The 27,075-nt window shown below is 38.7% G+C and overlaps 1 protein-coding gene across 22 annotated transcripts in view; it reads right to left on the reverse strand.

Annotated features, from left to right (window-relative positions):
• Nucleotides 1-5,201: 5,201 nt before the first annotated feature.
• The window catches only part of Dlg1 (discs large MAGUK scaffold protein 1), a 190,025-nt gene continuing 168,151 nt past the window's right edge, over nucleotides 5,202-27,075 (reverse strand). For 11 of the 22 annotated variants that reach the window (XM_040750948.1, XM_040750952.1, XM_013114534.3 and 8 more), the window contains 8 exons: nucleotides 22,470-22,511; nucleotides 21,616-21,651; nucleotides 20,066-20,116; nucleotides 19,060-19,161; nucleotides 18,648-18,820; nucleotides 15,379-15,488; nucleotides 10,180-10,271; nucleotides 5,202-6,874 (listed from right to left, as the gene is read on the reverse strand). In XM_040750948.1, coding sequence (XP_040606882.1) covers nucleotides 6,768-6,874; nucleotides 10,180-10,271; nucleotides 15,379-15,488; nucleotides 18,648-18,820; nucleotides 19,060-19,161; nucleotides 20,066-20,116; nucleotides 21,616-21,651; nucleotides 22,470-22,511 — 713 coding nt within the window. In that variant the 3' untranslated portion in view covers nucleotides 5,202-6,767. The remainder of the gene's footprint in view (nucleotides 6,875-10,179; nucleotides 10,272-15,378; nucleotides 15,489-18,647; nucleotides 18,821-19,059; nucleotides 19,162-20,065; nucleotides 20,117-21,615; nucleotides 21,652-22,469; nucleotides 22,512-27,075) is intronic. The other 11 variants (XM_005071570.4, XM_005071569.4, XM_040750951.1 and 8 more) reach the window with 2 other exon arrangements.

A 27,075-nucleotide genomic window follows, 5' to 3' on the forward strand; every position in this document is an offset into this window, starting at 1 on the left:
ATGCCCCAAATGCAAAGCCATCCACGTTTGTAAAAGAAACATTACTAAAACTCAAAGCACATATAAAACCTTACACACTTATAGTGGGAGACTTCAGCACCCCACTCTCACCACTAGATGGGACCACAAGACAGAAACTTAACAAGGATATGAAGGACATAATAGATATTATGACCCAGTTGGGTTTAACAGACATCTATAGAACACTCCATCCAAACATAAAGAATATACCTCCTTCTCAGCTCCACACGGAACCTTCTCAAAAATCGACCACATACTTGGCAACATAGCAAACCTCAACAGGTACAAAAAATTTGGAATAACTCCATGTATCTTCTGAGACCATCATGCTTTAAAGTTAGAATTCAACAATAACACAAACCGCAGAAACCCTGCAAACTCATGGAAATTGAATAATATACTATTGCACCACTCCTGGGTCAAAGAAGAAATAAAAAGACTTCCTAGAATTCAATGAGAATGAAGACACAACATACGCAAACTTATGGAAAACTTTGAAAGCAGTGCTAAGAGGAAAGTTCATAGCACTAAGTGCCCACATGAAGAAACTGGAAAATAGTCACACTAGAGAATTAACAGCACAATTGAAAACTCTAGAACAAAAGGAAGCAAACTCACCCCAGAGGAGCAGACGCCAAGAAATAATTAAATTGAGGGCTGAAATCAATAAAGTAGAAACTAGGAAAACGATACAAAGAATCAATGTAACAGAGTTGGTTCTTCCAGAAAATCATCAAGATAGACAAACCTTTATCCAAACTTACCAAAAGGCAGAGTATGAACATGCAAATTAACAAAATCAGAAATGAAAAGGGAGACATAACAATAGACACTGAGGAAATGAAGAGAATCATCAGGTCATATTTTGAAAAGCTGTACTATACAAAATTTGAAAATTTAAAGGAAATGGACAATTTTCTGGATAAATATCACTTACCAAAATTAAAAGAACAGATAAGCAATTTAAATAGTCCTATAACACCTAAGGAAATAGAAACAGTCATCAAAAGTCTCCCAACCAAAAAAAGCCCTGGGCCAGATGGCTTCAGTGTAGAATTTTACCAGAAATTCAAAGAACAGGTTATACCAATTCTCCTCAATGTATTCCATGCAATAGAAGCAGAAGGGTCTTTGCCAAACTCTTTTTATGAGGCTTCAATAACATTGATACCCAAGCCACACAAAGACACAACTAAGAAAGAGAACTTCAGACCAATATCCCTCATGAACATTGATGCAAAAATACTCAATAAAATAATGGTAAATCAGATCTAAGAACACATCAGAAACCTCATCCACCATGATCAAGTAGGCTTCATTCTAGGGATGCAGGGATGGTTCAACATATGAAAATCCATCAATGTGATCCACCATATAAACAAGCTGAGAAACAAAAATCACATGATCATCTCACTAGCTGCTGAAAAAGCCTTTGATAAAATCCAACAACCCTTCATGATAAAGGTCTTGGAGAGATCCGGGATAACAGGTACATGCCTAAACATCATAAAAGCTATATACAGCAAACCAACAACCAACATCAAACTGAATGGAGAGAAACTCAAGGCACTTCCTGTAAGATCAGGAACAAGGCAAGGCTGTCCCCTCTCCCCATATCTCTTCAATATTGTACTGGAAGTTCTAGCTAGAGCAATAAGACAACAAAAGGAGATCAAGGGGATACAAATTGGAAAGGAAGAGGTAAAACTTTCACTATTTGCAGATGGTATAATAGTTTACATAAGTGACCCAAAAAACTCTACCAGGGAACTCTTGGAGCTGATAAACACCTTCAACAATGTGGCAGGATACAAGATCAACTCAAGAAAATCAGTAGCCCTACTATATACAGACAATAAAAGGGCTGAGAAAAATCAGAGAATCATCACCCTTTACAATTGCTGCAAACAACATAAAATACCTGGGGGTAACGCTAACCAAACAAGGGAAAGACCTGTATCGAAAGAACTTTGAGTCTTTAAAGAAATAAATTAAAGAAGACACCAGGAAATGGAAAGATCCCCCATGCTCTTGGATAGGTAGGATCAATGTAGTAAAAATGGCAATCCTGCCAAGAGCAATCTACAGACTCAATTCATTAAAATACCAGCACAATTCTTCACAGACCTTGAAAGAATAATTCTCAACTTTATATGGAAAAACAAAAAACCCAGGATAGCCAAGACAACACTGCTCAACAAAGCAATGTCTGGAGGCATCATCATCCCTGACTTCAAGCTCTGTTATAGAGCTATAGTCCTGAAAACAGCTTGGTATTGGCACAAAAAAAGACAGGTAGACCAATGGAATCGAATTGAAAACCCTGAGATTAGTCCACAAACCTATGAACAGCTGATTTTCGACAAAGAAGCTAAAATTATGCAATGGAAAAAAAAGATAGCATCTTCAAAAAATGGTGCTGGCATAACTGGATATTGGCCTGTAGAAGACTGCAGATAGATCCATGTCTATCGCCATGCACAAAACTTAAGTCTAAGTGGATCAAAGACCTCAACATAAATCCAGCCACATTGAATCTCTTTGAAGAGAGGTTGGTACAGGAGACAGCTTCCTGAACATAACTCCAGTAGCACAAACACTGAGACTGACAATTAATAAATGGGACCTCCTGAAATAGAGAAGCTTCTATAAGGCAAAGGACACAGCAAGACAAAAAGGCACCCCACAGATTGGGAAAAGATATTCACTAACCCCACATCTGACAGAGGACTGATCTCCAAAATTTGCAAAGAACTCAAGAAGCAAGCCTCCAAAACACCAAAGGATCCAATTAAAAAGTGGGAGACTGAACTAAATAGAGAATTCTCAATTGAGGAGTATAAAATGGCTGAGAGACACTTGAGAAAGTGCTCAACATCACTAGCCATTAGGGAAATGCAAATCAAAACAACTCTGAGATATCATCTTACTCCTGTCAGAATGGCGAAAATCAAAAACACCAATGACAGTTTGTGCTGGAGAGGATGTGGAGCAAGGGAACACTCCTCCACTGCTGGTGGGAGTGCAAACTTTACAACAACTTTGGAAATCAGTATGGAGATTCCTCAGGAAAATGGGAATCAGTCTACCACAAGATCCAGCAATTCCACTCTTAGGCATATAACCCAAAGACTCCCATTCACACAACAAGGATGTCTGTTCCACTATTTTCATAGCAGTATTATATGTAATAGCTAGATCCTGGAAGCAACCTAGATGCCCCACAACTGAAGAGTGGATAGAGAAAGTGGTACATTTACACAATGGAGTACTACTCAGCGGAGAAAAACAATGGAATCTTGAAATTTGCAGGCAAATGGATGGCACTAGAGGAAACCATCCTGAGTGAGGTAACCCAGACACAAAAAGACAAACATGGTATGTACTCACTCATATATAGATTTTAGATATGGATCAGGGGAGTGTCAGCCTACAATCCCAGTGCCAGTGAGTCTGGGAAACAAGGAGGTTCCCAAGAGAGATGAATGATACCCCAGAGAAGTGGAATGAGGCAAGATCTCCTGAACAGATAGGGGAGGGGAGAGGGAGCCAGGAAAAAGAGAGGGAGATAAGAGGAGGGGAGAAGGTATGGGGAAGCAGGAAGGTTGAGTCAAGGTAAGAATAGAGGAGAGCAGGATGAGAGATACCATAATAGATCGAGTCATTATAGGCTTGAAGAGCGAGCTGACTCTAGTGAGATTTCCAGAGATCTACAAGGATAATACCAACTGGCAAACTAAACAATAGTGGAGAGGCTACACTAATAGCTCCTCCTTGATGATAGGGTTGATGACTATCCTATATGCTATCCTAGAACCTTCATCTAGGGATTGATGGAAGCAGAGACAGATACCCACAGCTAAACACTGATCTGAACTCCTGGAACCTAGTGACAGAGAGGGAGGAGTGATGAGCAAAGGGGTCAAGACCATGATGATGAAACCCACAAAGACAGCCGACCGGATAAGGGGGAGCTCTTGAATCCCAGACTGATGGCTGAGATGCCAACAGGGGCCTTATCCAGACTCCATGAATGTAGTGCCAGGGAGGAGGCCACAGAAATCACTGGGGCCTTGGGTAGTAGATCAGTGTTTACCATGGTTTATGAGTGATCTTTGGGAGCCCATTTCAAATAGAGGGATGCTCTCTCAGCCTGGACACATGGGGAAGGGCCTAGGTCCTGCCCAGGATGAAATGACAGACTTTAGAGATCTCCCCCAAGGAGGGTCTCATCCTCCCTGGGGAATGATGTGGGGATTGGGTGGGGGGCTGGTGGAGGGAATAGGGAGGGGGGTGGGAGGAGTTGGAACTGACATGTGAAACATTCACGTTTCTAATTTAAATAAAAACATGTATTGAGAAAAAATACAATCTTTTTTTGTTTTTTTTTGGTTTTACGAGACAGGGTTTCTCTATATTATTTTCGAGGCTGTCGGCCCAGCCTGGCCTTGAACTCACAGAGATCCGCCTACCTCTGCCTCCCGAGTGGTTCTGGGATTAAAGGTGTGCACCACCACTGCCCGGCACAATCTTTAAAATGATTTTTGTTTTTTGTGCATTGGTGTTTTCCTGCACCTGTGTCTGTATGAGGGTCTCAGATCCCCAGGAACTGGAATTACAGACAGTTGTGAGCTGCCACGTGTTGGCAGTCTTCCTCTAACGCGCTCCTCCCAAGGCAGGGTCTCAAGTGAATCCAGAGCTAGCATTTGACCTAGGGGTCTCATCCCAGCCCTCATTGCTTCTGGTACCCTTCCCCAGGCCACTGTTTACCACTACTGTTCATTTAGAGACTAGGAAAATCAGCGTGAAACTCTACCACATTGGTACCTGCTCCCCAGGGTCTCTGCTCAGCAGACATCTGGAAAGAAACCAAATCTAACTTTCAGACCACGAATGCCATTCCTTTAAGATTTCCTTCTGTTCTTCAGTGTGTGACCACCCCCCACACGCACACTTCACACGGCTTGTGCTGGGATCTTGCTGTTGTAAGGTGGTGTTTGGAGCTTCCAACATCTTTCACTCTTCTTCCCAAGTGCTTGTATTTGACAACAGTCTAGTGTATCTAGTGTAAGCACTACACATTTGCCTCGTGTCTTTACACTTAGCTTGTCATGTAATTTGATCAATCAGTTATTTAATAAAAAGGAAAACCCTCCAAAATTCAAGACACATTTGACATATGGATTTTACAACGGAGTTTATTAGCTGTTCTCCTCTTTCTCATAAGTGGAATGGATAATGGTGGTAATTCTTTACAAACCAGTACTCATTTAAGAAATTTTAACAACGTTGCCAAAAACCACATATTGAATAAACAATTCCAAAGAGCAATGGGAGGGCAAATGATACTAATAACAGACTAGAGAAACGGACTCTGAAGGCCTTCGGCCTCTCCTAAGATTGAAGAAGCTTGCTGTAAAGACCTGTGCAATTGCAGTACAGTGCAGCTACGTGAGACAGTGTCTGGGGAAGCCTCCAAAGCGGATTCTGTTTTTCCATTAATGAAATGAGAACTAAAAGGAAGGTGGAGGACCTAAATCAAACTCCATGACAAGAACACAACACTGAGAGAAAAGTTAGGAACCTTCTGGAATTGTGTAGGAAAGAGGAGAACATGCTCACACGTCTACTTGCAATCTAGTTTCCCTAGAGGCTTTTCCTCACCATCACCATACACTTGGTTTCAGTTCACATGATTAAGGAAGATAAGTCTCATCAATTAATATTTAATTTAAAAACCAAAAAAAAGTTAGAAGTAGGTGGCAAAAGAAAAATATATTTTAAATATATATATATGTGTGTGCAACTATGTAAAGAAAATAATTCCCATAGTTACAGAGTTTAGTTAAAGAAAGTTTTATATATATTTATATATATTTTATTATAACAAAATAGGCAGTTATTGTGGGTAAAATAGTCATTAAAATCTGCCCCCTCCCTAAGCACACAGTAAAATTTTAGGCTATGAACTGGACACCTTCCCACCGCCATGACTGCCACAGGAACGTTCTTGTCCGCAGTTGTCAGTGAAGGTGAGCCCCCAGCATCTCAACAGAGCCATCATCAGAAAGAGTGTACGCAACTCCTGAGAGGTACCAAAACCGGGCTGCACGAGCTGACTAAAAGCACTCAATGCCGTTATCCTAGAAGTGTACTGGGAAGGGCTCACACAACGAGGATCTATCATGAACAACAAATAGACCTCCTGAAATTATGGGTTAACTTATACATTAATTTTGAGATAAAACCCCTATTTTTCTTATTTGTCTTTAATGGAATAATTACTTTAATACCAGAAGTCATTGAGGGAAGAACTTGAGAGCTAATACACTGGCCAAACCATGCTATTAGAGTTAAGCGTGCATTGTTGCTCAGGGTCCACCGAGTCACTGATTAAAACACCTTTCTTTCATTTGTACTGAAATTGGAAAAGAATGTATATAAGGCTTTTCTGAAAATCTCTTAAAGTTAACTTTCCCTTAAACATTAAGGAATTTCACAATTTTGCATCTCCCCAAACCCTTGATAGCTGGTCAGGCCATTCATCTTCAGTTCTGAAAAATGGCCGGAAACCAATAGTAACACAGAATAACACAGATGATGCAACATGAAGGAGACACTAGATGTCAAAATGGGCACAACTGCCGACCATGAGGGGATCTGAGGCAATGTGGAGGGAGCACTGAAGACAGACTCCAGGACAGGTCAGAGAAATGAGACAGGAAAAAAGACAGAAAAGCCAGTCTTCATAACTTCTCTTTTGCTGGGACCCAAATATAAGGGCCAGACTGTTCTTCTATGACCTGCTTCACTTGGTTGTAAATGTCCTCCAGCGTGTCTCCCTGCACAATAGCTGTAATGACAAAGTCAACAAGTGCCCGTTAGTTGTCTTTCTTTGCCATCAACAAACATTACTGGTGAAACGGGAGAAGGCAAACCTTGGAGGCAGTTGTACACAAGGATGTCCTACTTGTTTGTCAAATTGTCAGTTAGCTAATTTTACTATGTGTACAACACACACAAAAATGACTAAACTGAGACACAGCCACTCTGTTTTTGGCTTTTGCTTACTGTTTAGTTTGTGGGTCATCTGCACTTGAATTAGCTCACTCACTCAACTCATCTGGTGATGCTGGGGACTGAACCCAGGGCCTTGTACAGCTAACCATATGCTGTATCTCTGATTTATGCCCTGCAGGCACTAGTTTTATTATCTTAATACAAAGTATTTATTTCCTCAACTTGTGGGAACTACGAAAAGCAAGCACAGCTACTTATTTGCTGGTGACAGGTAGTATGTCAGGAAAGACGCTGACCATGGATTGTGTGCTCTGTTGAAGTTAAGAAGTATGCCAGGTACTCACAAATAGGGGCTGATATACATAAGTTGGGTCTTAGTAGTTAAAAACTTCTAAAATCAATGTTAGGAAATAAAGTGTGAATGAAAAATGGCAACACAAGCATGTGCCATAGTGCATGTCTTTAATTTCACAACCTGAAAGGCAGAGCAGCAGGGGGATTGTAAACTGTAGGTCAGCAGGGACTACACAACTCAATCCTGTCTCAAAAAACACAAATAATGACAACAACAACAACAACGACAAAAGGTAGCAATTACTAAGAACTAATGATTTGGATAGTTGGAGCCCCTAGTCTGTAAGAATCAACGGTTAGTTAATAAAACTAAAACGGTGAGTGTATGGAGTCAGGCAGGTGGCTCACAGAGACTAACCCAGCACTCAGGAGCCCACATGGGCTAGCACCAAGTGTGAGCAGGTGTAAGGAAAACAGTGTTTAGTTTCCTATGGCCTGAGACATCTGGCATAAAAGCTGAATGGAGATGCTAGGTAAAACTGTCTGTGTGTCTGGTGAATGAGGTTAAGTATACCATAAGGAGGAACATCTATGTGCATGAGGAGCTTCTAAGTAGTTAAGAATGTTTGAGAAATCAAGTTTATTTTAAGTTTTATAATGCTTGTATTAGTTTTGTGATCAAAGTCTGCATTCTGAGCTACACAGAGGTATCCTTCCTGTAATATCTGTGAAGACACAGACATTTGGCAAACATCAGTTTCACCTTGACTGCCTCACAGTGCTCCCCGGGACAGGCCCACAGTAGAAGACAGCTGCTGAGGAATTATTGCCTTGGGAAACATACAAACTTTGCTCACTGGATAAGTCAGGGTTCTCCCTGGGTGGGTTGAAAAATTGAAGAGGCCAAGGTCACAGACACTGCAGCTGTTACCATGGAAACCATCATCACTAGGAGCAGTCCAAAATGGCATCCCAAGCACGGTACTGTGCAGAGATCACAGCGTCACTATTTTGACATGCCTGCCAACTCACAGCCCACATCTAAGGAGATTCCACAAAAGGACTGGCTTTCACTCCTAAAGAATGTCACAGTTATGATGGATGGTCTAGATTAAAGTAGACCAAGTACATGTGATAGCTTAATGCAATATGTGTTCCTGAATGATTGTTTTGTTCATTTTACTCTCATAACTGCTAATACCTAGGAAAGTCTGCATTGAAAGATGAGACTATTAATGTTAAATTTCCCGTGTTTGATTAGCAGCATTCTCACTATATGATGGATAGAAGATACCCAAATATCCTTTTATTTATTTTTTTGAAACACTGACATACTCAAAAGTAAAGGACATCTATTTGTAACTTACTCAGATTTTTAGAGCTAAAATGATAACATTTGGAAAATATGGATAAAGGGCATGAGTTGTTCTTATACTAATATTCTTATGGTTTCTAAGTCTGGAATAAAAAAAAAAACAACAGAGCTCCTCCCTTCAGCACATGGCTTATGATATCAGAGCACCTGCTGGAACTCATGTCATCATTAGTTTACATGAGGTCAGGGAAGGTAGCAAATGTGGAAGGGTCACTTGAGTCTAGGAGTTCAAGGCCACCCTGGGCAACCCCGATAGACTAGCAAGCATGAGCTGTTATTACAGCAGTGGGCTAGTTGCTATCAGAGTGGGCAGTTCATTCAGTCCCCTCTAGCTGTCTTGTAGCCTGTGTGCTTGTTGTCCTTCTGTAGGTCATACAGTAAGAAGGCACTCAAAACTGCCATTCCTTTTATCTTGGAATTCCCAGTCCTCCCAACTGTCAGCTAAAACATTCCAGCTTCTATCCAGTCTACAGTATACTGCTATAGTAGCAGAAAACACACACTCCAACAATCTCATTTCTAGGTATATATCCAAATGAAAAGAAATCAGTACATCAAAGAAACATCTGCAATTCTTTGTTAAACTCAATATTCAAAACAGACAAAATAATGAAAATCACCTAATTGTCAGCAAAGAAAATGTGAGGTGTATCTAAATATATATAATGAGAATATTATTCAGTCATAAAAAGAAGGAATCCTGTCATTTTTGACAACAAGAGTGAATATACAAGACATTAAGGTAAATTAAATAAACTAGACACACAAAAATAAATTCTACATGGCCTCATTTGCCTGTGGAATCTAATCTGATTCACAGGTATAAGGAGTACAGTGGTGGGTCCCAGACATGGGGGAGGGGCTGGAATAAGAAGATGTTGATAAAAGGATATAAGCTTCTGTTTTCAGGAGAGAATGTGGTGTTTGGGCATAGTCCAGGGACAGTGCTTGCCTAGCTATGCAAGGCTACAGCACTGGAAAAACCAAGACCCTCAAAAGACAGTTTTTGGGTACCTAATGCACAGCACAGTGACTAAACAATAAAAAGTAGATCTCAAGTGACCTCAGCAACATACATCACTACACATCAGGAAGTGCAGTAACACGTACTTCCATAGCTGCAGTAATGAACTTAAAAAAGTATACAATATTACACTGTACACCCTGAATACCTCTGAAATCTTACCTCAGTAAGCCTGGGGAGGATGGATCAAAATTTACTAAGGGTAACAGAAAAGGCAGAGGCCTCAGAGAAGAGTGAAATTAACTCTGTTTTCCTCTGGTCAATTGTGAATTATTCCTGTAAGAACACTGCATTTCAAGGTTCCCCATTACCAGCTAGGCTAACTTTTAAGTTTCCCATGGGACAAACCCCACAGATATCATAGTTTATTCTGAAAACTACAGGACTAGTTAGATATAGCAAAATTCCCTGTGTCATAAAGGGCGCTGCCACACATGGCTCAAACCTGTGAAATGCTCGGTGAACTCCTGCTCCAGCTTCATGGCTCTCTCAAATGTTCTTCTGGCTTGTTCTTCCGTTAGGCGCTTATTCATTTCCCTGTGCAAATAAATTTAGAAATTGTGATGACCACATTATCATACACTTTGAAAAGCAATGAGAGAAGACATAAAAGGCATAAAATAATGAGAAGTTCAACTCTGCAAATGCAGTCCCTAGGCCTGCTGCCTGACACACACAGTGAGAACAGGGGCATGGCACTTCCTATCCTAGATCACAGCAACAATGCATCATCTCTAACAATTCTCACTGTGCACTTCATATGAAAACGAGACTCCCAGACCTATATTCCAACCCAGACTGTAAATGAACACAATACAACAGTTTGAAGAACCACTGTGAAATCACCTAGATTCTTTGCTGATTAAAGTGTAGTGGAATGAGAAAGAAAAAAAAGAAGGAAGGCTATATATTAAAAGTTGAATTATCTGTCATGAGTAAACTTTATTTAGAACTTGGCTAGAGAAAAAAACTGCAAACACGTAAGACACAAGAAAACCTGACTACATGATATTAAAATATTATTAGTTAAATGACATATTCACAGTAATTACCTTTCAAATATATGAAATGATAATATGACACTTATTTCAAAATCACCTGAGGGTGTGTGGACAGCACAGTAAAACAAGCATGCTGTGAGTCTCCCTGCGGCTGCGTGGTGGGACGCCTGTGAGAGGAAGCTTTGGCTATCTCTGCATTGCTCTGTGTGGCTACCACACAGTGTCCTTCCAAACTTCAGATCCTCTGAACATTTCTTCTGGGTAGGTGCAATGATGAGCTGGTGATTTTGTTTATCTGAGATCATCTTAATTTCTGCCTTATTTCTAAAGCATTTTATTGTCTTGCGTGTCACGTACATAGGCATATGTACTATGGCACCCATTTGGAGGTGAGGACAACTTTGTGGTGGTGTTACTCTCTCCTTGCCTTCACCTGAGTTTTAGGGATCCAATGCAGCAAGCTCCTCCCCTCATTCTTGTGAGTATAGGATTCTTGACTGACAGGCTTTATCTCCACATGTTTTCAATGCACTGAGAGGAATTCTGCAGATAATCTTACTGGGAAGATCTGGATGTGGTGAGTCATTTCTTATGCTGTGCCCATCACTGTCTTCCAACAGTCTGGTTATAAGGTGCCTATCAGTACCTTACTTTTCTTATGCTTGGACTTAATCTAACATCTTGGATACTAAATTCAGGACTTTTAAATAAAATCTGGGAAGTTTCTTCAAATAAACTCTCTGTTCCCTGCTCCCATTTTGGGAATCATAATGTATGTTGGTCTATTCAATGGTGTCTCCCAGTTGAAGCTCTGCTAACTTTTCTCTAATGTTTTTCTTTTTGTTTCTCAGACTTGAACATTTCCATTGTTCTATCTTTAAGTTTGATGAGTCTTCTGCCTGCTCAAATTTGCCTCTGAATCTCTCTAGTAAAATTACTTCAGTAACCTTTTTTTTAATTTTTCAGTTTCAGATCTTAAAAAAAAGCTTTTATTTTCAATTATGTGTGCATCTTTGTGAGTGTGAATGCAGTGTCTGTGGAGGCCTGAAGAGGATTTTGCCTCCTCTAGCTGGAGTTATAGGCGGTTGTAAACTGCCTAAGGTGGGTCCTGGGAACCCAAGTTGCACCCTCTCCAAGAGTAGTCCATGTTCTTACAGGGGCTAGTAGTCGCTAGCCCCCAGAACTTCAAGTTTTCTCTTACTGATATCTCCAACTTGCTCAGATATAGTTTTCTTGACTTTGACCTTGTCTTTTATGTATCTTTAAGGCATTATAAATATCATATAACATAAGAGCAGACAGATACTATGGGGACGAAGAGGGGGACAACAGAAGTGAACACAGGTGAGTATGAGCACTGAATGACATATTCATGAGAATGTTATATAGAAACCCATTATTTTTTATTTACAAACAATAAATTGCAGTAGTCCTTTTACAGTCTGTAGTAAGTATGACATCTGGTCTGTCTCCAGGTATTTTATCTTTTCCTTCGAAAGATCATTCTTTGCTATTTCTTTGTATACTTTATTTTTAGTTAAATTTTATATTTGGATCTATGAGTCAGTAAGACTAGAGACTAATTTTTGCTGTCTTATTTGAAATTTAATTATTAATTGTAGAGTGTTTCTATGCTGAGGCAGACTGATATAAACCGAAGATTTTTTCTCAGGAATTTTCTGATACTGTGCGTTTCCATGGCCATGTACAATATATCTCTAAATTCCACCCACACATTTGACTACTTTCAAATGTACTGGGCTGGCTACCAAAATAAAAAAAAGACAAAGTCAAGGAGATAGGGGGCAGGTCTGGGGAAAGGCTCTGAAACTACTTTATAACCAGGGGATGACTTACTATATTTCTAAGTTAGAAATAGCAACCAGCTAGTCCGGCAGTCCCTTGTCCATGGAAGATAGGGTCTTTGCTGTGCCCTTTGCTCCTACAAACTGCATGCAGACTGCTGAAGAAATGCATGCATGGCTGCAAACTGCATGCAGACTGCTGCTGAAGAAATACAGGTATGGCTGCTTGCTATGCGGCTAAAAAGAAAAGTATGTAGAGCTGAAGCCAAGCTGAGAGCTGAAATTAACCTTTTATACCAACGATAGGAAGCTGTTTGGTTTCAAAAGATTTCAAAGTTCTAAAATAGGTTGAACAGAGTCTGCCAGTGAAACCATTGTATATGTGGGAGCAATGGATTGCTTTTGCAATCCATCACTATTCGGAGAGCTTCTTTGGTGACAAGTCCAGTCCATTTACTGTGTTCACACACCCCCCCACCTGCTTTGTTTATGACAAGTGCTCTACTCTAGACCTTTAGTGCCCTGATGGATTTTTAAATATTAAACCAGCTTTACACTCTAGGAACAAGCTCTGCTTGGTCATACTTTATTAGGTCTAAGACCATATAAGATTGTCTTGTTCTTTTCTTGTTAACATTTTCTAAGAGTGACTTTAAAAAGTGTAGTATCTTAAATGTACAGCTTGACAAACTGTCATAAACCTATACACCCAGTAAGTACTCAGGTCCAATACAGAGCATCACCAGTGCTCTGGAACTCAAGTATGACATCCTCAAAGGTAAGGTATATTTGGTATTTGCAAACAATGATTAAACCTGGAATTTCAGAGTGTGCAAACTTGAGATCTTTTATTAACATTGTAAGATTCAAGCAGGGCAGTAGTGGCACACGCCTTTAATCCCAGCACTTGGGAGGCAGAAGCAGGTGGATCTCTATGAGTTTGAGACCAGCCTGGTCTGTTCCAGGACAATCTCCAAAGTCACAGAGAAACCCTGTCTCGAAAACAAACAAACAAACAAAAATCCAAAAGCAAAACGAAAAACCCCCAAACCCAAAAATAACCCTAAAAAAACAAAAGAGAAAACATTGAAAGATTCTCCTATGTTAGGCTGGAGAGATGGCTCAGAGGTTAAGAGGTCCTGAGTTCAGTTCCCAGCACCCACATGGTGGTTCACAACCATCTATAATGAGATTTGGTGCCCTCTTCGGTTGTGTAGGCACACATGCCAGAACACTGTATACACAATAAATAAATAAAGTGTAAACAAAGATTCTCCTACGTATTTGTACTTAGTTGGAGACTGCTCATGTTTATTTTTGCACAATGTTTCATCATGAAATGTCATAATTGATGTATTTGGCTGATGGTAGTCATTTAGGTAGTTTCTACATGTTGGCTATTTGGATAGCACTTTTGTTGGCAAGCAAATATGTCTGGTTAACACAAGCAATCATTTCTGTTGTTATTTATCTAGGAAAGAGAGTTCTAGTCTAATCATAAATTCTGCATGTCAACCTTTTGAAGCTATTGTAAATTTATCAATGTAGATTCACCAAGTAACCTTTAAGAGACTGTGAGGTATTTTCAGATGATCCATAAATCTGTCAAATCTGTGCTACCTTTTTCTATTCTCGCTACCCTGAAGTGCAGGCGGTAACATATGACATCATGGCTGTCACTTAAGAGCCAGGGCCATGCTGAGTGTGTGCTGTCTGGAGGTCCTTTTAGTGTTCTGTCCAAGGCCTGATTTTTTGGGGCACCTGTGTTGAGCTGTGACGACCACTGATATACACTGATGACCTTTTCATCCTGGTTAATATCAGAATGACTGACTTTTTCATCTCTCTGTCTGTCTGTCTGTCTGTCTGTCTGTCTGTCTGTCTGTCTGTCTGTCTCTGGTTTCTCAAGACAGGGCTTCTCTGTGTGGCTTTGGGGGCGGTCCTGGAACTCACTCTATAGACCAGGCTGGCCTTGAACTCACAGACATCTGCCTGCCTCCGCCTCCGAGTGCTGGGATTAAAGGCATGCACTACCAACACCTGGTCTGTTTACTGTATTTTCAAAGAACATCTTTCTATTGATCTTCTCTGTTAAATGCTGACTTCCTATTTCATTAATTTCTCTTTTGCCTTCTTTGAATTTAATGGCTGACTTCCAACTATAGCTTATGCTTTCTGAAACAGTGTCTATCTTACTCTGTAGCCCAGGCTGATCTTGGATTTTCAGCAGCCCCCCTGAGTTCCTCAGTGCTGAGATTGGGTGTTTGCCAACACACCTGATGTTTGGTTTCTTCTACTACAGCATTTATAGGCTGTGTAATCTCCTTCAGCAAAGATATGACATTAAGATTGTCAACTTTTATATGTAGTTCAAAACATTTATTAATTTTCTGGGATTTCTTTTTTAACCTATTCAGAGGTATTAATGGTCAGTTTTTACATACAGGCATTTGAGTCATATGGGAATATGTGTGCTCCTGTGTGTTGCTCAGGGAGCAACTTGCAGGAGTCCTTCTGCTATGTGGGTCCTGGGAATAGAACTCAGGTTGTCTGTCAGGCTTGGAAGAGAGTGCTTTACGGAGCCATCTCACTCTTCTGCCAGTTAAGGAGTAACCATCCTTCTGTCTAATGGTTGAATACAGTTGCATTGCCCATTTAATGATATGAATGATGATGATGATAAGAAATGATGGTTAGCATCCCACAACACCCTCTAGGATAGGCAAACATACTACTCTCTCCATTTCATAAGGAGAGAAAAAGATGCAAGGAGGAAAGATAAGTAACTCCTGACAACTTATCTACACTTAAAGGGAACACTGTGGGCACAACACTTACATGATATTTTCCATGGATTTGGGTTTGATAAAAATAGATATTGGGTAAAGTTGGGCAATCTGCAATCTTTTTATGGCATTTCCGGACACATCAAGGATACAATGTTTGCCCTAAAACAGAGACAATAAAGAAAAAACTAAATAAGTGAATCAAATCTTTTCAATTATACCGAAGGCATCCCCCACAAGTCACAATCTGAATTATGCTTCATTTAGATATTTTTTACTTCAAGAAAATTGTTATTTATCAGTAAAATTTAGAAGGGAAATTAAATGAAGAAAAAATGGTCATAAATAGTTACTTTTCTATTCTCAAAACCATTTGAAAGAATTAAAACACAGTTCTCACATCATTAGTTTTTACAGAGCAACAACTGTGGTGGAGAGGTGGTCAGCAGAAAGAGTACATTCTTGCAGAGGGTCTGAGTTTAGTCATGGGAGTTTATAGCCACCAGTCAAACTATAGTTTCAGGGGATCCAAAACCATCTTCTGGCCCCAATGGGCACCTGTATGTACTCACCTGTACACACACACACACACACACACACACACACACACACACACACACACACACACACACACACACACACACCCACCCACCCCCGGTAAAACATGTAAACAAATAATTCCAAAGCTCATTAATGAATTTCATTTCATAAAATGGCATGACAAATAGAAAGTGAAAAAGTCCTAGAATTCACACTCTTTCAAATCCTCACTACTCCCATTCCTTAACCACCAAGCCGTCTCTCTAGCCCTTTATTACCACTATCCTATTCTTCCAAGCCTCATTTTATTGGGGGCTAGAAAATACCATAAAGTGCTATTTGAAAAATCTAATTCTGACCGGGTGTTGGCGGCGTACGCCTTTAATCCCAGCACTTGGGAGGCAGAGGCAGGCAGATCTCTGTGAGTTCGAGGCCAGCCTGGCCTACAGAGCGAGTTCCAGGATAGCCTCCAAAACAATATAGGGAAACCCTGTATCGAAAAACCAAAAAAGAAACATCTAATTCTGGATTTACATAACTTTTCTGAGAATTCACTGACACAAAAGGTCATTTACATTTTCATTACGATGTGTATTTCTAAGTTACATAGGAAATGAATATTAAATAAATTTTATTGTGATATTTAAAATCAGGTCCTCAATCTCATGAAGTACCTTATAATTTAAAGGCTAGAGTTTATGTTCAAATAAATTTAATGGGCATATTTACAATAAAGTATTCAGGGTTCTTCCCTAATTGCTCTCCCCCTTGTCCCTTGACTGAAGTAGCTACTAATGATTTCACTTCCCAGTGGTGGGATTACAGGTGCACACATACCAACGGGCTTGCTTCATGTAGTATTGGGATCTGAAGTCAGGTGTTCTTGTTTGTGTAGCTAGAACCTTGCTGAGTGACCCCTGGGTTAGGTTACATGACACAATTAGTGCACAGGCTCAATGGACTATTAGAAGCGAGGCCTTGTTGGAGGAAGCAGCTGACTGGAAGGGACTCTGAAGGGATTTCCGGGTGCTTCTACTCACTCCTTTTGCTTCCTCTCATGGGCTGAACCCTCTGAGACCATGAACTAAAACAGATGCTTCCTGTTTTCCATCATGGTGACAGGAAACTAACATTCTGTCTTCACTCTCTCTCTCTCTCTCTTTTTTTTTTTTGGTTTTTACGAGACAGGGTTTCTCTGTATTGTTTTCGAGGCTGTCGGTCCGGCCTGGCCTCGAACTCACAGAGATCCGCCTGTCTCTGCCTCCCGAGTGCTGGGATTAAAGGCGTGTGCCACCACCGCCTGGCCCTGTCTTCACTCTCTTTAAACAGACATATTAGTTTTTGTGTAAATCCCAGGAATAGTATAACCCACAGATAGCAACATTTATTATCTGACCACAATATAATTCTAGCTGGTCATCTAATGCTCCTTATTGAACAACTAGAAGAACGTGCTGGCTGAGGTTCCAATTCAGGTTATGTATTGGGTTTACTTACAGTTGTCATCAGCTGGGCACAGTTTGTCACCCTTGTCATTCTAGATCTTGGTATTTTACTCACTACTTTGTGTAGTGCATGCAATGTAGGATGGTAGGGGCCAGAGTCTTGTGTCCTAGCTCTCAACCTTACTTCTTAAGGTAAGCTTTCTCCCTGAACCTGGGCTGGTTAGGCTACACTGAGAAAGTGTCATCCCTGAAGTTTTTAGTTACAAAGGCAAAGACAATTTTACCATGGACAAATTTTAAACAGAAAGAAGTTTTACATATTAGTAGGGTTAGATGTGATAATCCATACATGTACTGAGTTTGTATTCATCAATACAAGTTTTTATCCACTTTCCCCATCTGTTAGCTATTAGCCTACTTTTTTCTTTTCTTTTTTTTTTTTTGAGATTAGGTATTACTACACCACTGATGTTGGCATGAAACTCACTACAGTCCAGCCCAGCCTCAAGGTTATAATTCTTCTACTATGCTTCCTACTGACTGATTTGACAATGCTGAACTGACCTTGAAATCATTGGACAGAATGACTCAGTCATGATATAGTATCTTTTTGATATAGTCAACATATCATCTTGACTTCATTATAAAAATTGTTTTAACCTAATGTCAATATACAGTCAGAATATATTAGAGAATGTTTTAAAATAACTTCTTGTTGTCAGGAACCTTTAACCCCAGCACTCAGGAGGTGGAGGCGGAGGCAGGTGGATCTCTGCCTCCTGAGCACTGCAAGTCCGAGGCCAGTCTGATCTACAGAGTAAGTTCCAGGACAGCCAGGACTACACAGAAACCCTGTCTGGAAAAACCAACCAAATCAAAACCAAACCAAACAAAACAACAATAACAACAAAAAAAGCAAAAGCCAAACCAAAACCAAACAAAAGAAAAAACCCAAAACCTGTTAAATTGTTTCTGAATTTTTATTCTATCTTTGTAGACTTGGGAGACTTTTTTTGGCTCCTTCACTTAACAACTTACTCAGTTTTTCTCATGGACACTTGACTTCAGCCAGGACAAGGTCTGGCTCTAAAACAGTCCTTAAGATAACCATCTCTCATTTCACAGATGCATGTGATCATCCTATTTCCAGATTTTGACAGCCTTGTCATATGTATTTTTCTAAGCTACTCAAAATAAATATTTTACTTAGCTAATGCAGCATTATTAATTAGCAAGACCATCAAGGTTGTCATCTATCTTCTATTTCTTAATACAACTAAAAGTCAAAAGTGTGTGTCCTCCTTAGAAACTGCACTCAGGGAGCTCTGGTGCTTACCTTCTCTGCTACTGCTCGCACCGACTGAACGCTCGTTCCATACAGATGGTTGTTATACTGGCCAGCTTCAATGAACTTATGCTCCTGAATGTCCTTTTCCATCTGTTCCCTTGAAGTCACAAAATGATAATCTCTTCCATCCACCTCATAGTCACGCTTTGGTCTAGTTGTATCTTCAATAAAAAAGAACTTGGGGAAGTGTTTCATATTTAAAAACAGAATAAATACATCTGCTACTTAATTGATTGCTTTTTAAAAAGTTTAACACAATACTTTTAAATCTAAAAAAGAAAATAACATTGAGGATGAAGGAATAATTAATAAAACAATTAACTCTTTAAAGCAGTTATATTTACTTTTTGAAAACACAGTGACAGAAAGTGTTAGAACAGTTTAAATTTGGGTTACTCACGAGGGACGCAGGATCCAAATTTGTCGGGAAATTCTGAGATTAAATCATCATTTACCCTGTCTTTCATGGGTCCCAATATAATGACTGGTCGAGTATAATTAACTACAAAGATAAACACATGAAAAGGAATAAACACTTAACGAACACTAACATGTTTTAGCTCAGCAGAAGAAAACCATTCTGAAGAGTCTCTCCTTTGTTCTTTCTCTACATTATCTTCTTTTGTAAATAAATCATTGTTAAAATCTCTGAAGTCAACCAAGTCAAATTTAGCATCTTAGACATTTCAATATACAGAGAAAACAAAGCATGGTGTTTCCCTGGTGGTTTTTGATGTTAAAAACTAAATGGCAGTAGAACCATCTAGAAAGATGGTTCAGCAGAGAACACAGGGGGTCATCTGAAGAAGGAAGTCAGTGGTGAGCATCAGACTAGTATGGTGGTTGGAGGAATTAGATATAGTGAGGAATAAAAATGGCCTAGAACCCACCTGGGTGAAGGGGATAAAAATCTAGGAGTTTAAAAGTTTCTCTTGACATTTAAAAAGTGTTATTGCAAGGGTAGTAATGCAATATTATATAGGCTTAGGAATACAACACTGATAAAAACAATCAATATAAATTAACCAGTTGCTTCTAATATTTTGTGGGTTAAATATTGCTTCTTGAAATTCATATAGCAATTTTCTACATATATAGTTAAAAACAGTAAAATTCTGATACATTTTTTGCATCTAACAGTCTGATTTTTCAAACTAAGAAGTATATTCGATTTTATTTTAAATTAACCAATCAATTTATTGTAGTCAAGTTTTGTGTGTGAAATGGTGTGCATGTGTAGGTCAGAGGATAACTTGTGGGAGTTGCTTCTCTTTCCACCATGTCATTTCTAGGAATTGAACTGTCATCATGTCTGGCAGAAAGCACCCTTGTCCACCGAGCCAACTCACTGGCCCTGAATATACACTTTTTAATAAGGTCATACAACATTAATAAACTTCACAAACCTTCTTGTTGATTCACTGGCTCATACGATAAAACATATTCTTCTTGACCACCTATGGAGATTAAAGCAAGGGTAAGAAAATGAAGATAACTGATGCCAATGTGATCCTTCACACACATGATACTAGGACTTTCTGAGACGTGAACAGGATATACAAAAAGGTACTGTGTCATAAATTATCCACAGCAAGACTTAATACAAAGGAAAAATTATTAAACCATAAAGGCAGGTTTGATAAATATAAAATGAAACATTAATATACTATTTTTCCATTATGTGCTTTTATTTACAAATCATCAAATTATTAAAATCTTCATTACTTGCTGGAGATTTAATTTATTGGAATGCTGCCTGAGTTTGTTCTCCAGTACTACAAAAACAAAAACAAACAAAACAAAACTGCCTCCAAATAACAACCTCCCCATACCAAAAACCAAAAGCAACAAAAATCCCTTCCTCTGGAATACTGAACATTTACTATAAATATGTACTAGGGCTGGATGTGAGACTGCCTATAATTTCAGCACTTGAGTCTCAGGCAGGAGGATTGCCAGTCTGAGGTTAGTTTGGACTAAGAAGTGAGCCTCTGCCTCAAAAGAAACCAAAAACCAAAAACCAAAACCAAAAAAACAAACCAATAAGCCACAGAAAATAGTTTCTGTTCCAATTGAGTACATTTATCTAAAGTTATATTTGATTTTTAAAAACCATTATAATTTTGCTTTGGTTACAAAAGCACTTGAGAAGTTAAAGCATCTGAAATTTAAGTTAAAGGAGCTTTGCAAATATTATAAATGAAAAACAACTAACTATGTAAACTACATGAATACCATGAAAATAATTAAAAAGTCTAGCTTTAAACATATACTGTGGAAAACAAAACAGCTCCAGTGATTGGATGAAAGCAATGAAAACTGAATAATGTAATTTGGAAAATGTTCTCCTTCTTGTTCTGTAACAGTCTACTACCTTGTGATTGGTTTACAGAGAATCCATTACTACATGTGCAGTCGATGGCTTTATATATCTGTTATAGAGGCACACAGATCTGTACTTGTTTGTTTCCAATCTTACTATTGAAGTATCACAAAACAGATACTTCATGAGCTGCCCCCCACAATTACTGATGTATCTAGGCATGGTAGCACACAGATCTCTATTAGTTTGAAGCTAACCTGTTCTATGTAGAGAGTTCCAGGCTAACTAAGACTACACTTAGTGAGACCTTGTCTCAAAAACCAAAACAAAACAAGTTACTGATGTAAAATATGGTTACATACTACAAAAACATGCAGTTGAATATTCCAAAACTTAATAGTTCATGCAAATGGTGAGAAAAGACAGTATATACTTTCATTACCTCCTTTTAGTCTAGAAAACACACTCAACTACTCTACAGTAGGTTCCGGTTATAAATAAAGAAAGAAATAATTGCCCATTCTTCTCCTCAAATTACATAGCTATCATGTAGAAAAAAAATCCAATCAATGAATGAGGGTTAAAAGTATATATTGCCAACATGAAATATCGGGGACTGATAATGGGATTAACCTTTTGAGCAGCCATACTCATCTGTAATCAAGATTACTTTCATTTTAGACAGCAGTAAAAAAAGTTAGAAAAATAAATTTAATTTTTAAGTTGCTACAATTGATATTCACATACTCCCCTCTTTCCACACCCCAATTTGTCTTAAAAATCCATACTTACATATTTCAATTAACAACAAGAATATAACATTAAACAGCAAGGGAGAAATAGTATTACTTTTTGAGCAATGTTGCACAGAATAAAAAGGAAATAAACTAATGATCATTTAGCATTACTAATAAATATCCTTCTAGTACTTATGTTAGAAACAAAATTACTAAGGAAAATATAAGTTTATTCCCTAGCAGCTATTTACTTGTTATAAGATACACACAAATCTACATACTATGTACCATATATACAAATTAAGTTGGTAAATGGGTTTGCTTTCATTAAAACCTTGAAAATAACCGTTCTGTATGTGCACCTTGAGGACCCTAGCCAAAATGCTAGCAGCAAAAAAATTTCAGATTTTAGTTTTTTTTTTCAATTAAAAATATCTACACAGCCAACCCTGACTACGCAACTCAGAATGGAAAATTTTGAGAAATGAATGTTCTAAGATCTGAAACTTTAAGAGTCATACTGTTGATAAAGATTGTGAGCTTTGGGTTAGAGATCCTCAACCTTCAGGTGAACTTCTTTCTCATGTAAAATTACTATTTTACTTGGCTTTTCCCAGTTCAGCAATCTTAGGTATCTAACTTTTAGTTTTTATAGTTTTATAGTATATCACTAAGGACAGAGTTACTCAAAGGTATTTATTACTTTTTCTTTTTTTTTTAACAAAAGAACAATTAACATGAAACACTTACGGTAACTACTTTCACTATCGCTGGCATTAGAAGTGACATGCTCTGAAAGTGAAGGAAAACAAAAAGAAAAATAAAGAAACACAGTGTCATGAATTTAAAAGCTGATAAAAGCAAGCTATCAAAATTAAACAAGGTGGTATTATAAATGTTGATATAAACCATACGCAACTACAGAATTTTCACAAAGCATTTTAGATTTTCTATGAAAAAGTTAATTTTCCAACTAAATTAACACGAATTATTGTAGGGCAATACCTGTAGTAAAAGAAAATTTTGCCTTACTGTTTAAACATAGCTTATGAACAAAATTCAGCAAGAACCCAAGTAGAACATAGAACAGATACAATATAATCTTGAATCAATTCATAAGGCACCATACTATAAGATCCAAAAGGAGAAAATGAATTTGGTACCATTCAGTTTAGGAAAAACCAGTTAGGGGACGAGTTCCATTTGAATAAAGAGAGGCCACTTCTTGATGGAGCTTCTCCCCAGCTGAACCTCTCTTTAGATTTTAAACTGTCTCAGAGGTCACAAGGAAGGGAATTTGAGAGGCACTGAGTTTTAATAGGTCAGCATTTCATAGTAACTGTCCTTTGATAATAGACTACTTTGCAAGACAACTCCTCCAACAGATATTAGTAAAAAGCCACCCAGTCTTTGCTCAAAAATGGCCCCATTTCATAACTCGGTAAATATCTTTATATATTCCTTGATAAAACAATAAAAATTTTGTTTAGAAAAACAAGAGAGAAACTCTCAAGGCCAGAGGGAAACCTAATTTCTAATGTTAAGGAGTTTGAGGCTAAGGTCTGCTCAGGCAAATCAAGTAGTTCTGCTGCAAGGAGGACAGCAGACCTCACAAGAGTAAAAATAAACCTGTTCTCTTTAATTTGTAAAGAAAAAGATTAATTTTCCCAAGATTTTTTTTAAACATCAGGTGCCCATGCTTGTCTGACAAGCACTTTGCTGTCTGAGCGATCTCCAGCCTTACAGTATAAACCTTTCTTCATTATTAAAGGGCTTAAATTTTTTAAAACTAGAATCAGGGGAAGGGAGTCATTTTCTTCAGTGGTATGGTCACTGGTAACCTTGACTCATGCTCAAGGACCCTAATACTCAGTGGGCTGCAAAAGACCTGTGGGAAGGAGAAGGGTTCAGTTGGACCAGAGAGGATGGTGGAGGTGAAAATAACTAAAATTAGAGATGTAGGAGACTGTCAGTGAGTAAAACAGTAAAAATTGTATTATTTTTCCTATAAATTAAGAGACTTCAATAAAATAATTATACCTAAAAATCATGAGTAGAATTGATCAATACATGACAAGCACACATTAAAAATAGGTATTTTTAAGTGTCTATTAAAATCTTCCCTTTGCATGTGTACATATGTGCACTTTACATGTGGGTGTGGCTGCACATGCATGTGGAGGCCTGAGTGGATGTTGGCAGTCATCCTCAGTCACAGTTCCACCTTCTTCAGGGAGGCTGGTTTCTCCATCGAGCCCAGAGCTTACTAATACTGTTGGTTCACTTGCTATTTTGCTCCTTCTGGGAACCCATGCCTTTGCCTTCAGAGGCTGAAATTACAGGTGGGTTACTATACCCATTTACATGGGTCCTGGGGATTTGAACTCTGGTCCTTATAGCTGTAGGGGCAACTGTTCTCACCACTGAGCTATCTTTTCAGCTTCTCCCACTCCACTCCTTTTTTCTGTTACTACATGGACTTCAACACAATCATTGAAATTCCTGAATGATATTCGGTTTAACTTATACATTATAATTTACCATTCTTTAAACATTTCAATTTGCTTTAAAGTGTTTTTTTTTTAAAAATATTTTTGGGTTTGAACCTAGCCTTTAACAGCTGAGCCATCTCTCCAGTCCTAAACTGTTGTTTTATAACAGTAGTAATTTTAAATGTTTTCATTAACATATTTTTGCCTATCCTATCTCTAAATTTTTTTACAAGTAGGGATTGAATGCCAGATTAATAAACAAAACCCTCTGAAACCTGTATTAGGACTGCCATTACAATCTTTAATCTCCAAGTTGTAAAAGAAAGAAAAATTAGTTATCTACAGGACAAGAATAAGTGGGTGTGTAAGAGACAAAACTGATTAATGCTGGAAAGTATGAAGGGCTTACATTAACTATTCTACCCTTCAATCTGACAGACTCAGAATAAAAAGTTACTATTCTTCCTTTTTTACTTCATCTACTCACCCTGGAGGTATACTATCATAAACTCTGTGGGTTCTTTCATTTTCTGTACTTAGTTCCTCTATCATAAAACCTTGCTATTCTGAGTGTAGGCTTTGAACTAGGACAATCATTGGTATTGCTTGAGAACTAACCAGAAAGGTAAAGTGCCCCTCCTCTAAAAATAATCTGTTGGGGATGGACTGTAGCTCAGTGGTACAGCATTTGCTTAGCATGCAGGAAGAAGCACCTGGGCCCAAGCCCTTGCTCTGCCAAAATAAAAACTTGAACATAATTTGACAAGGAAAGTTAGACAGCTAATACATAGATTAAAATGTATTTAAATTTACTAACAACAAAACCAGACAAGCAGAGACAGGGACATAAGCAGTCAGAACTATCTACGGGGGTTAGGATTATGGGTAAAAACAGTCTGGAAAATTATTTGCCAGTACAGTCATCCCTAAATATCCACCAAAGATTGCTCCAGGACTCTAGAGGTAACTCAATTTGAGGATGTGAATGTCCCTTTCATAAAACTTGTAGGATTTGCATGTTATTTCCCACTTTTTCCTTTCCTTGCTAGACAGAGCCTCATGTTATCCAGGCTGCCCTATAACAGGTAGCTAAGTCTGACACTGAACGCCTTTTCACAGAGCCTATCCTCCCATAATCAGAGTGACATAGTTGTCTCCCATTTACATGAATCCATTTTGATTCTATAATACCCAATACAGTGCAGGTAATAGCTGTACTGTATTGTATTGTTCCGAGAGTGAGAAGGAAATTAAAGGCGATTTAATATACACCACTGGAGGCTGTGAAGTGAATATAGTAAATAAAAGTGCTCCAGAAAGACTGAGGATTGGTGAAATGCAGGAAGCTGCAGGAGGAGGATGCCAACACATCATTTCAGCACATTTAGTGCAGTGCTCCGAGTATGTGGCAAAGTCAAGCTTTATTTATTTATTTTTTAAGACAGGGTTTCTCCGTATTGCTTTGGAGCCTGACCTGGAACTTCATCTACAGACCAGGCTGGCCTTAAACTCACAGAGATCCACCTGGGATTAAAGGCACCACCGCCCAGCTGCTGCTCTTACAAATTCAAGTTTTATGCTTTGCAGATACCTGGTCTTTTCTCCCCAAATATTTATTGTGGAATATTACTTTAATTATGTAAAGATGAGTGACATTTGTTTATGCTGCATTTGTTTAATGAGTAAAGATGTGTTGCTTTGCCTACCTAAGGTACCTGATTGGTTTAATAAAAGGCTGAATGGCCAATAGCTAGGCAGCAGAGGGATAGGCAGGGCTGGTGGGCAGAGAGAATAAACAGGAGGAGGGAAGAGAGGGAGATGCCCAGGGCCAGCTATGCAGGCAGCTGTCGGTCACCCGGACACAGAGTAGGACATACAGAATGAAAGAAAAGGTGAAATGCCCGAGGCAAAACATAGATGAAGGGAAACAGGTTAAATTAAGTTATAAAAGCTAGCATGAAACAAGCCTAAGCTAAGGCCGAGCAATTATAACTAATAGTAAGTCTCTGTCTTCATTTGGCATCTGTTTGGGGCCCAGAGAAAGCCTGCTATATTTGGGCACTAAAATGCCGTTTTTACCTCAGTCACAGTGGCTGCACTTTAAACTACCAGTGGCTCTGCTGCTCAGGCCATAGGCTGAATGGTGCAGCTAAAGGTAGTTCTAACTAAATCTCTATAGCTCTAATAAAACTTGAGATTCAAAGGATGAAAACCTGTGAGATCACAGAGTTAAAGTAGTAACTGCCTAACTTTCTCTCTTAGATGGCATCCCCAGAAGCCATACCCTTCCACACTGCCCCAAACTAAAAGCAACAACATCAACAACAAAGAAAAACCCAGGCAAAGCTCCTCCCTGCTACTTCCTGTCGACTATGTGATAACCCCGCCTCTCTCTGAGCTCAGGTTAATTTTATTTATTTAACACAATGCATCATAAACAAAAATAACATCTTTACCTAGTTAAACAAACATTTCACAACAATTTTTAATCTGCAGTTTGTTCAATTCTTAGATAAGGAAACTGAATATGCAGAACCAATTTTGTAAAGCTAAACAAATATATATGACCTAAAAATTTCTCCCTCTCCTACATATTTTCCCCAAAGAAAGGCATATATCTGAATATCAAAAGACAAGGACAAGAATATTATTTCAGAGTGCCAAGCACATTCTGTTTGCATATCTGAAGTGTGTGGCTTCAATTTTACTTTCTTTTGTGCTGTGAGCATTTCCCATGTCATCTGTATGTAGACCAGGCTGATGCCAGGCTTGTGATGCTCTTGCTGTGCCCTCCCAGGGCTAGACTACAGACATGAGTGACCTGGTTCTTAAAGATTTTAATCGTCATATAATACTATAAATAC

This window comes from Mesocricetus auratus, unplaced genomic scaffold (assembly GCF_017639785.1).
Source record: "Mesocricetus auratus isolate SY011 unplaced genomic scaffold, BCM_Maur_2.0 Super-Scaffold_100008, whole genome shotgun sequence".
In the NCBI taxonomy this organism is placed as follows: Eukaryota; Metazoa; Chordata; class Mammalia; order Rodentia; family Cricetidae; genus Mesocricetus; species Mesocricetus auratus.